Source organism: Periophthalmus magnuspinnatus, chromosome 4 (assembly GCF_009829125.3).
Source record: "Periophthalmus magnuspinnatus isolate fPerMag1 chromosome 4, fPerMag1.2.pri, whole genome shotgun sequence".
Taxonomy (NCBI): Eukaryota; Metazoa; Chordata; class Actinopteri; order Gobiiformes; family Gobiidae; genus Periophthalmus; species Periophthalmus magnuspinnatus.
Window position 1 is genome coordinate 16,392,546 of NC_047129.1, and position 11,525 is coordinate 16,404,070.

Below are 11,525 nucleotides of genomic sequence, written 5' to 3' on the forward strand. Positions count from 1 at the left end.
CTCAGCCTTTTCAGCAGGTCTCAAACAATAATAAAAAAATACTTTTACTTTTCAGTCCTGTGCAAAATTGTAGTGGAGAAGAAAGTAGAGATACTGCTCTCAAATCTAATGAAGTCAAAGTAAAAAGTATCGAATATAGTATAGTACCTTACTACTTTTACTTCACTCCATTCCACTGCTGCAAACTTTTTATGCACATTTTATTGCTATAGAATTACTGAAGTATTGCTTACCTTGTTACGTCAGGACTTGCTATAGGAGATGTTTTGTAGAGCACACGTGTTGTAGTGAAGATGCAGACTCCGAGTGGCTCGCTTGAACACGGTGCATATACACTTAATACAGGAGCTTTGAAAGTAATGATAAGATTCAACATGAAGAAAGACAAGTACAGAAAACAGCTGGCTCCCTAAAGACCACCATGCAAATCAGAGCGTAATGGGAGGGTACAGTAACAGGTTAGAACAGAGTAAACAAAAACAAGAAAATCAAGGCACAGCATTAATGAAGGACATCACACAAGCCACCTCAAAGACGGGACGCTAAATTGGGAGTGGACCTATTGGTTGCTAAGGAAAATGAATAAATGCGGTGCTTTAAGTAGGAAACAAAGGGTCATCTGAAGTCTGTGGTTCAAAGGCCTTTATAATGTCTCTTATCTTCAGCACCACAAGAGCTGTCTGAACAAAAGAGGACAATTTAAATCTGTCTATAAATGGATCAGCCACTGTGAATTTCAAGTGCGTCTTTAAAGAATGACAAAATATACACATAATATTATGATTCATACCGGTTTTCCTGATTTAACAGAACACAGCTGCACTGGAAGAATTTCAGGGTTACTGTGTGAGGGATTTATTGCATTTTCCAACAATTAAAACCTCAACATTTTTCATTCACAGTTATTGTGTTTTAACGGGCTGCGGAATGAAAATGTGATTATAATACGATTTCTGGAGATTATTAAAATGAGTGCAAACAGCAACATCTGATTTCTTTCCGATCATGGTACACAGTGGTGGAACGTAACAAAGTAAAAGTAGTGAAATACTGTACCGTGAAGTACTGTACCGTTGAGTAAAGTACAAATGCCTAAAATTTGCACTTAAGTGAATTTTAAAGTGAATAATTTTTACTGTTTACTTCACTACATTTGAGAGCAGTGTCTGTACTTCCTGCTCCACTGCATTTTTGAACTGGACTGAAAAGTAAAAGTATTTTTTATTATTGTTTGAGACCTGCTGAAAAGTCTGAGGTTTTATTTTTAACACTTTAATAATTTGAGCAAACAAAAATATACTAATAAAAACAGCTAGAAACAGTATCAGCTGTTTCTGATGAACAAAATTCAGCAAAAATATTTATCAAAATCACTACATTTGAAGCCTTTTAGGACCTCAACATCTGTGCGAAATCTTTTAAGTACATTTTTTAGGGGTACTTCAACACTTTTAAATGTTTGTTTTTTTCATGTGATACTTTTACTTTTGCTATTTCTTTGCTCCAGCATCTATACTTTTACTTAAGTAACAAAATCGAGTACTTCTTCCACCACTGACGGTATCACAGATTACACCAATAAGATGTTGTCATTAATAATCTGACAACCCCAGAAATCAGACTATAATTGGGTTTTTGTGTCCATGTAAACATAACATCGTCATACATTGCCTCATAGTGCTGTGTAAAGAAAAAGTTTAATTTCTACTTGCTGTTTGCTTTCACCACGTGTATAGAAGGGCTGTTGCCACCTCAGCAGTCAGTGCGTGAATGTTGCTGTGCCAGAGAAAACCTTTTGTGATTCAACAGAGCACTCCACGCTGCAGCCACACTAGTTATTACAGTACTTGTCAAATGTTCAAGTCCAAGAACTTAAAACAACGTTATCTCATGATTCAAATGCACAAACTAGCTGACTGTGGCATTTTAATAAAACATACATCTATGTACACACGTGGTGACTTTCTTCTATTATAGAGGTGTAAGTGCGACACTATAAACTGTAAATGAGGGATACAGTCCACATTCAGTTCATGCTTTGCCTACTTTTCACCATTATATAGATATAGGCCTGTCACGATAGTCACTATATCGACTTCTTGTTCAGTATATCAAAGCTGGAACAATATATTTTGGGCCTTGATGTTTACGTGAGTACTTTTTCTTTGCAAAACTGGGGAGATTTTGGGTATTTTTACTCTAATACGATAAGATTTGAGCTGTGGAGGGGTGAATAAGTCCCTTTTATGGGTAATTATTGGCACATTCTGCTATTTATTTGTAGAAGCTCATGTGTTTTTTTAATGAAAGTCTATTTAAAAATGGTTTACTGGGATTATTTTACATTATTGTTATTGTATCAGTGGCATAAACTAGTTTCAGTATTATCGTTTACCACAATATTTCTCTATCGTTTTTCTAGGCCTGTCAAGATAAAAAAATTTGAAGCATGATTTATTGCTATAGAGATCTACAGCGATAAACATCGAAACTAGTTTGTCACTGATACTATAACAGTAAAGCCGGATTATCCCAGTAAATAAATGTTTATGCTAACAGCAACATTAAAAGGCCTGAGCAGCACGAAATAAACAGCAGAATGAAGCAATAATTCACCATAGAAGTTACTTTTTTAACTCTCTGTAGCTCAAATCTTTTTGTGTTACATCAAAAATAACAAAAATCTCACCACTACTGTGAAGAAAAAGTACTCATGATAAATATTGAGCCTCAAAATATATTGTCCCAGCTTTCATATTTTTTTTTTTTTCCATATAGTGATTATCGTGACAGGCCTACATGCTCCAAAATGTGTTATCGTGACAGGTCTATATAGATACAGTGTACAGCAAGTTTGTTTTAGACCATTTACTGATAAAAAAAAAAAATATATATAAATGCACTAGTAGGTTTGGCAACAAAATATATTGGCAAATCTCAGTCATGTGTAGAGGAAGAACAAGATTTCAGGCCAAAAAGATATGGTGATGAATTCGTGATTTGCTTTAATAAATTACTGAGATGTTCCCAACTGCTTGCTCATTGAGTGCTAAAGGCATGCGATTGGGCTGTTATGAAAAACCACACATACATAGCTGATGCAGTTATAACAAGGGAATAACCGGAATTCATTCTGGTAAACAGGTGAGTGTCTTCATTCTTTTCTAAGCAGACCTTATTAACTGGGGCTTCCCAAAATTTTCATTATGACGATGAGTGTAGAGGTTACTCCTGCAGGATAAGAAAACTGTGCATTCACTTTGAATTGAAAGTAGCAAACTGCTGGTTCAGGGGGTTTTCAGGGGCTTTTGTCCACTCCTTTTTCAGCTGCTGCTTGAGCTGGGACAGCCTCATGTTGGGGTTCTCCTGTTTTAAGCGAGGCATGTTGATTTCCTCGTAAGCGGCAAATGCTGCTTTCATTCTACGCTCTGGGTGTCGATCAAGATCCTCTGGCCCAGTGCTACAAAGAAGACAATATTGTAATTAGCTCATGTTTAATTGTTGTGCTGTCCTGTTTACCCACCCACTGTAAAAACATATTTGAAGTGACGACAAAATGAATACCTGAGAACAGCAATGGCATCTTCTATGGTTCTAGCTTCCACACTTCCTTCTTCTGGGATTATTCTGTTCACGTTCTCCTCCAGAGGGGTTTCCAAATGAGTCTTTTCTGGAGTAAGAAAAAAATGAGTTGAGATGATAACAAGAACAAATTAGTTTTGTATTTGAAGAGGGCTGAATGGAACAATCGCTTGGTGAGGATGGCTTGGCTCACAGTCTTAACCTGGCTCACACCAGACTGATATGTGCAACCCTCTCAAGTGAGTTCAACACATAAGTCTGGGGCAGCTGCTGAAAGTGATCGGAACCGATGATCGGAGCATTCAAACAAATACACGTTGATTGATCAAAGTATCACAACAGCGAAACAAGCCGAAAAAACAAACTTTAGTTAAAACAAGCTGAGAGGAAAGCACAGGCATCAGACCCATGCGCAAACGCACAGAGCACTTCCTTCTGCATGTTTTTCAAAAATAAAATATTCTGCATTTACACTAAAGAACGTCTTTCAGCATCGTCATGTTTGTTTTGGTTTGTTCAGCACTGGCTTTTGCCCAAGCCACAATGCTGCCCTGTGATTGTTTCTGCACTGCCCATCATATGTAAATAATTCAGCCATATCTGAATAAGACGGACTCTCAAGAGTTTGTGAACTCACAAAAATCACAAGAAAGCATTTTGCTACCAAGGCTGCAAGAATTCAGCCATGCTCAAAAACTGTTGGCTTTTCTCTTACTAATTGTGTAAATGATAATGACATTTTAGTTAAAATTCTGACTATTAAAAGGCTATGGACTTAAGATAAAAAGAAAATCTTCAAAAATCTTTAGCCTGTCTGAGAAAACTTGGATGTATATAGTATGGTGTGTCTCATTTACCTTTGGGTTGCTCCTGCTGCTGTTTCTGCTGCTCATTCTGTAGCGTTTGCTCAATCTGAGCTCGGGTCACTTTTCCTCCGGTTCCGGGCTCTTTTGTGGGTTTTCCTTTGATTTTAGAAAATTCCTCATCCAGGAGTCGCTGGTTTTCCTTTTTTCTCTCCAAAAGTTCCAGTCGCTTTTTCTCTTTATCATCCTGTATGGCATTGAGTTGTCAGTTCAGTACCACAAATACCTGGGTTGCTTGGGTTAGTTAAAGGTCTCATATCACACTATTTTCTGATGTACGTTATGATGTTGTTTCCTCATCAAAAACATACCTGCCATTGTGTTTGTGTTATTCTCACTTGTTTAACACGCAAATCCTGCGTTTTTAGGCTAAGTTCTTCTCACACTCTGGTCCACTTTGTGATGTCATGTGGTGATACAGTGCTCCAGTGTTTTTAAACTCCATACACCTTCAGTAGAGATTGGAAATTGCAGGACTGGATATCATAATTCATGACATCATAAGGTGGAACAGAACACATTTTGATCTTTGGAGATGTAGACTGCTTAATAATAAAGAGTTACTCAAACAAACAAAACACAACTCCAGGTATGTTTTTGATTAAATAATAGTATTCCAACACTGCTTAAAGCTCACAAGAGTAAATTTTGTACCTTTATAATGTAGGACCTTTATTGGTTTTAAGAAAGAGAAAAGCTATAGTTTGCAGCATTATGTTACCTTCCTCTGCTCCTTCTTTAGCACATGTTTGTCAGTTTCCTGCCACAGAGCATCCTCCTCCGCTCGTTTCTTGCGCGCATCTGCCACTGCCTTGGCCTCAGCTTTGCGGGCTTTGGCGGTGGCTGCCTTTGAGTTCTCGCCCTGGAACTTCTTTGGCATCCCAAGGGCCTCCTGTCAGCTGAAACAAGGAACAGACACACAACAGCTCACAATCAAATCGTTGTAAGTGTTTTACGTGTCACAAACAAAAGGTAAGAATACTGATGTGACAGCGGATAACAATATTCAGCAGAATGCAAGGCTAAAGCTACAGACTGATCACAACCATAACAAACTTACTGCTAACTAAAACACTAGGTCTTATATATGTCTGTAAATCACAAGTCGGACATGGGAGAGACTCTACAATTTTAAAACTAATCTTTGCAGCTAAAGTGTAATCATCTGATACGTTTTTTTTTTCTCGTAAGAACCAAAGTAGCAAAAAGCTAACAGCAGCAGCAGATGGCAACTTGTCTCATCAGTCGTATTACATGAACACGACTACATCCATGACTCAAACAGACGTTAGGTTAGACTATAAAAAGACATGCATAAGGTAAGAAACGTACCAAAATAGGGGATTAAATCTGCAACAATGTGGAACAGATAACAGATACCAGTTCCACCCCCTTCCCTTCCCGCTGTCACCGCGCACTTTGATGACGACACACTGACATTTTTCGTTGTAGTTTTGTGAAACCACAAAGTTTGGTTAAGCCTTTGCAAGATACATTCCTTGTTCAACTGTATTGTACCAGTAGCACTGTGTTGTAACACATTTTTTGACTGCGATGTGAATATGTAAACACTTGACACAGCTACACACCTCTTTGTTTTTGTTTTTTTATTAAGACCAACAGGTTAAATATAAAAATCTAACAACAAAATGTACAAAAACAATGCCAGGAGAATTATACATTTTCTAACTTAATATTGTAACAGTGATATTATTGAATTACATCAAATTTAAATATGTTTATATTTTTGGGGTTTGTGGGTTCTTTAAAAATCATTGTCACTTTCTTCTAGCAAAGGAGGGTTCATGGCCCCCTTGGTTGATCGTGCACCACCCCGTGGTCCATCCAAACTGTCGTCTTCCAAATCCCTGCTCTCTTCCTCCTCTTCCTCTTCATCTTCTTCATCCTCTTCCTCTACATCAATCTCACTGCCTTCAGTCTGAAACAGAAGTCACACAGGGAAATATGAGACTTCTTCAAACTTTAACATCAAAGAAGTTTAGTGTCACAAAATGTGACAAACAGACAAACAGATATCTGTTTGCAAAGTCGGATTATAAAAGAGATTCCATGTTATAGAGCTCAACAGTGACCGTCCACCCTCTGGTTCCAGAAGTAAATTTACTATTTATTTTTCCCACCGATATCTCAAAAGAATATTAAAAGTTTGAATGCTCAGTGATAATCAGTCAGGTGATAACTAATGACCAAAAGATCTATAATTTTATGTAAAGATTTATAAGACTGCTAAGTTATTAAAACATTTCACCCAATCTTTTTTAAACTTAAAACAACTGCATTATGGATATTAGTTACCAAATGTGGTAAGCCTCTGTCTTCAAACTCTTGATATTTGAATTTTTGAAAAAATCTATGGGAAAAATGAATGGGAAGTTTACTTCTAGAACCAGAGCAGATTTTGAAGTAGGTGGGACTTTTGAGCTCCAGTGAACAGTTCACACTGTCTGGAAAATGGTTACATCTAATTAAACAATGAGACAGTGTGAACATGTCATTGTACCATTCACAACAATTGGAATGTAAATTGACTGATGAGAGAAAAACATGGATGTCAATGAAACACTAGTGTATATTTATGTGGGGTGGAGGAAGCTAATCTCCAGTCTGACTGTACAAGCACATTTAAAGTCTATCATCTACCTTTTAACTGATATTAAAGTAAAATCCATCCAGCACATTTCACACTGGACTCATTTCCACTGCGTGCTCTGTGTGCAGTTTTGTTTGTGCCAAAGGTGAGGATGGATTTTCACTTTGAGTTCACTACATCTCCATCTGTCACAAACCTTCATTTTCTGTTGTTTCTTGGAGAAAGAAAGAGTACTTCTGGAAACTGCATTAGATGGCTTTTTAATACAAGTTAAGAGGCAAAATAGAGAATGAGTACAGATAAATATTAGGGGAAAAATATAATTGAAGTGAATAAGATTTGAAGTTGTGTTGGTTGCACAACAAAATATGGAATAATTAGGGTTATACATTATTAAATATATTGACTCAACAAACCAGTGTATGTGGAATTGAAAAAAACATACCTCATCGCTATCTCCCCCATGCATGTTCCCGAAGTACCTGGCGCCTCTGCCTAAAGATGACAAACATAAAAATATGAGTTTAAAATTAGAAATAGATCAATGCTTCTCCTCTTATTCATTCATAATTAATTTGTTTATTTTTCTTATTTTAGTATTGTAAAAGCCAAAGTTAAATCCGTCAACTGAACAAAATATTGTAGGAGTGAAGACGTTTCACTGCTCATCCAAGCTGCTTCTTCAATTCTGGTCAGACTGCTGGTGGACACTGCCTTAAATCTATCTGAAGTTAAGGGCTACCTGGACGACTAAGGGATTAACACATCTTATTTTAGTACGTTCAGCCAGTGAGTGGGATGAGTGGGATGGGTGGGATAGGTGGGAGGGCCGTGGACATTCAGACATTCAGATGTGTCCTTTGTGATATTGTTATCATGCATTATCTAATATAATACACTCTGTTTGTCTGGTAATGTTAAAAATATTCAAAAAAAAGAAATAGATGCAATAGAGGCCCTGGGCTGGTGTCTTGTGGCTGCGGGTGACCCTGCTCCTGGTGCTCTCTCATCTGGTTCATCTTTATCCAGCCTATTGCACTTAAACATATTTTAATGAAACCAAAGGTATTTTAACATGTGTTGGGGTGGTGGGTGGGAGTGTGTGTTGGGGTGGGGGGTTGTCTGGTTATGTTTATTGATGTGTTGGGGTTGGGTTGTTTGCCTGTGGGGTGGTTGGGTGGGTTTGGTGGGTGGGACTGTTTTTAATGCACTGTAAAGCACTTTGTGTTACATTTTTTGTATGAAAAGCACTTTATAAATAAAGTTTGTTGTTGTTGTTGCATGCAAAATATTAACTGACTGATTACAGAAACAGTACCTGCTAAGAAGCCATTTCTAGTTGGACGCAACTTAGATGGACGGCTGTCTTCAATGTCACTGTCAGAACCATCATCTTCTGGAACATCAATATCTGAATCCTCATCTTTTACTACAGATCATAGAAAATAAAGTTGTTGGCAAATGTAAACAAAATAATAATACTGGGGCTTGGTTTGAGGTTGGGAGCTTACAGGATCCCTTCATGAGCTCCTTCTCGTCTTCTCTTAATTTCTGTTGCATCATTCTTAACGTGTTTTCTGCTTCCTGCAAAACAGAAAACATTAAAGGACTTCAGGGACTGGCCTCCTGCTGGTGCCCAGAGTCAGGACTAAACATGGGGAATCAGCGTTTCAGTTTTATGCAGCTAAAACTTGGAACAGTCTTCTTGAAGATGTGAGACAGGCCTCTACTTTGACAATGTATAAATCCAGGCTACAGTTTAACTGTGCATATGACTGAAAGGTTTTTATTCTGCACTCTTCTCTTTTAATTTTTATTTAATGATGATTATTTATGTTTTAATTTGTTGTACTGTCATTATGATGTCTTTCCTATTCTGTAAAGTGTAGGAATTGTGCTATACAAATAAACTTGCCTTGCCTACAGACAAGTCATTATACATGAAACACCATAAAATACATGTAAACGTAGGTCTAAACACACCTCAAATCTCTCCTGTTCTATTCTGTGGTATTCATCCAGTTGAGACTCTAAAAACGAAAGGTTTCTGAACTTTTCAACATATGTGGTATACTGCTTCTGAAGGTCTTCTTCGATCTTCTCATATTCATCCATGAACGCTGGTCTAGCAGACAAAAATATAAAGACGTGAAATCATGAACTGTTTGTGTGCATTATAAAGCCTGAGGATGGTCATTACCTCACACTTTGCAGCGTCTGGAGTCTTTTTCGATTCCTCTCCAGCTCCTGTCTTTTTTTTTCAATCTTTGCGTCCAGACTTGCCATATCAGAAACAAGATTGCCCAACATTTCTTTGGTTTTCTCTACATTTTCCTAAAACAGCCACACAAATACAGATATTGATTGCCCCATAAATGTGTGTACATTTCAATGGCTTTAGGTAATACGACAAATGACACAATGGTTGCATACCAAAACCTCTTTAATGGCAGCAGTTAGTGCTTTTTCAATCTCATTTATTTCTAAAGGTCTCGCAATTGCTGCAGTTCGCATTTCCTGTAGACAATAAGGAGATATGGCATAGATATTATTTTGCATTCAACAAAGCAGATACAAATACATTTTACTTTGCTTACCCTTAACTCTACTTCCTTTCCCAATAAGTCAAATAATGATGCTCCTTTTGAATTGACTTCTGATGCCAAGTGTCGTGCTGCTTTGAGATCTGAAATCTAAAAAAAAACCCAAAAACATTAACATAGTTTCTCTTATAAATATAACAATGAGCAGATAAAATCGAGACGTCAATATAATTATCTTACTCGAGAACTTAGGTCAAACTTGAATTTGTGATTGTCTTCCTCAACTGGATCATCCAAGGTCAGTTGCTGTGTCTTCATTGCATTGTAAAGAATAGAGGTGATTTTTAATAATTCTTTGACTGAGTATCCATCAGCTTGATAAAGGCGCTTGGTATTTAACTTAATGTGAGCCTTTGTAGCCTGTAAAAAGGTAAATGCCAGTGAAAATAATCCATAGAGAATATACTAGAACTATAGCATAGTAGAATAATCACCATGAACTGGGCCACAGCTTTAATGAAAAATATTCTGTCTGACTCTGTATCAACATCTGTGGGAATATCCATTTGAGGTTCATATCTGAAGATTAAGGAGGAAAACATAACATTTTGTGAACAAATGCACACAATATGAAACAAATTAGTAGGAGAGAAGCAGGTGTCAAAGATGTGAGGTTAGAGCGTACCTTTTCACAAGCCAAATTAGAATTTCCGCTACTAAGGTAAAGTTGGGTGTTCTGAAGTTTTCCATTGATATGAGCCGAGGGTACCCTAAAGCTCTCATCATTTCAGTGAAATCTGACAAATAAAATAACAAATTACAAAGAAGAAGAAGACATGTTGCATTAAACTAAAAAGGGTTTGTTACGATATGCAGTATGTCCAGCTGAATGATAAAACTGTTATTGTCTTACTTCTTAAGTCTCTAAAGGACATGTTGATCCACAGGAAATGCCCTGCAATAACATAATATAACAACATTTAATAACGTGATCTTCAACATAACGAACATCATTTTATGAGATATAGCTAGCTAGTTTGATTCTATAGCTTGAAGAGTAAGTAGCTTTAGCACAAAGCTAACGCGGTAAATTTCGCGTTGTTGTTTCCACGGACAAAGCTTGATACTCCAAACAAACAAAAAAGGTCTTTATTTTAAAACCATACAACTCTGTGTGTTTTGCTGAGCTTTGTAGCGCAAAAGTGAAGAGGCTGTTACCTTTGACGGAGCAGCAGGAGATTCTGTCTGTGATTCTGCCTCGAGTGGTATCTATGGAAACCAAATACTGAGTACGGAAGCCCAGAAGAGTCAAAATAAATCTTCACGTCTTAATTTCAGCGCAAAGTGGCTCTAACTGCCACTTTTGTGGCATAATCACTGAGTGTAATGACTGTGTAGTCCAGTTTCACTGTTAATCATGACGTATTTATTAATGGTGTTGACACAGGAGCTTTACTGTAGAAGTATGGTTGTCTCAATTTTATAAACAGTGACTTGTAATATGCAATTCGCAGCTTCTGTAAATTTCTTCTGTGCATACAGATCTGACTGCAGCCTACGCCACTATTCCTGTAGAGGGCGACTCCTTCTGTGTCCATGCCTTTTTTTCATTCTTTGTTTTCCTGTGTGTAGGATGGAGCCATGATGGAGCAGACTGCCGAGCCTCCTCAAAACAACCCGAGTGGAAGAGACGCTGCCTGCGGCCTCCACAGCAAACGCTTAAAGGAGCTGGAGAATGCTGCTTTACAAACCACTCTGATATCAAAGATGGACACCGGGCCCCCGCCTGAGCAGAACCCCGGGGGAGAGGAGCAGCCGAGCGGCCTGTCCTCGAACCACACCGAGGCCGCGGAAGAGCAGGAGCCGGAAGAGCCAGTAGAAGAACCGAGCCGGTGTGTGAGCAAGCAGCGGGTGGAGGAAGAACGA

The 11,525-nt window shown here is 37.9% G+C and overlaps 2 protein-coding genes across 2 annotated transcripts; both read right to left on the minus strand.

Annotated features, from left to right (window-relative positions):
• Nucleotides 1-2,906: 2,906 nt before the first annotated feature.
• ccdc124 (coiled-coil domain containing 124) lies at nt 2,907-5,872 on the minus strand. The gene is made up of 5 exons (XM_033965629.2): nt 5,778-5,872; nt 5,167-5,344; nt 4,440-4,632; nt 3,565-3,670; nt 2,907-3,460 (listed from the first exon to the last, which is right to left on the minus strand). Exons 2-5 carry the CDS (start codon nt 5,323-5,325, stop codon nt 3,256-3,258), a joined length of 663 nt encoding a protein of 220 aa, XP_033821520.1. The 5' UTR covers nt 5,326-5,344; nt 5,778-5,872; the 3' UTR covers nt 2,907-3,255.
• A 333-nt stretch (nt 5,873-6,205) lies between these two features.
• Nucleotides 6,206-10,863, minus strand: cluap1 (clusterin associated protein 1). Its single transcript, XM_033965029.2, has 13 exons — nt 10,818-10,863; nt 10,513-10,554; nt 10,285-10,396; nt 10,094-10,178; nt 9,840-10,019; nt 9,654-9,749; nt 9,490-9,573; nt 9,257-9,390; nt 9,040-9,181; nt 8,568-8,640; nt 8,375-8,485; nt 7,502-7,551; nt 6,206-6,384 (listed from the first exon to the last, which is right to left on the minus strand). The coding sequence occupies exons 2-13, from the start codon at nt 10,532-10,534 to the stop codon at nt 6,211-6,213; spliced, it is 1,263 nt and encodes a 420-aa protein (XP_033820920.1). The 5' UTR covers nt 10,535-10,554; nt 10,818-10,863; the 3' UTR covers nt 6,206-6,210.
• Between the last annotated feature and the right edge of the window lie 662 nt (nt 10,864-11,525).

What these genes read in the sequence shown, in the direction of transcription:
- ccdc124 (XM_033965629.2), bottom strand. Translation starts at nt 5,325, where the DNA reads ATGCCAAAGAAGTTCCAGGGCGAGAACTCAAAGGCAGCCACCGCCAAA. An exon ending in GCAGCAGGAGCAACCCAAAG is followed by an intron (nt 3,671 to 4,439) that starts GTAAATGAGACA and finishes TTCTTACTCCAG; the next exon opens with AAAAGACTCATTTGGAAACC. An exon ending in GATGCCATTGCTGTTCTCAG is followed by an intron (nt 3,461 to 3,564) that starts GTATTCATTTTG and finishes TCTTCTTTGTAG; the next exon opens with CACTGGGCCAGAGGATCTTG.
- cluap1 (XM_033965029.2), bottom strand. Translation starts at nt 10,534, where the DNA reads ATGTCCTTTAGAGACTTAAGAA. An exon ending in GTCCTTTAGAGACTTAAGAA is followed by an intron (nt 10,397 to 10,512) that starts GTAAGACAATAA and finishes TTTATTTGTCAG; the next exon opens with ATTTCACTGAAATGATGAGA. An exon ending in TAGAACAGGAGAGATTTGAG is followed by an intron (nt 8,641 to 9,039) that starts GTGTGTTTAGAC and finishes TCTGTTTTGCAG; the next exon opens with GAAGCAGAAAACACGTTAAG.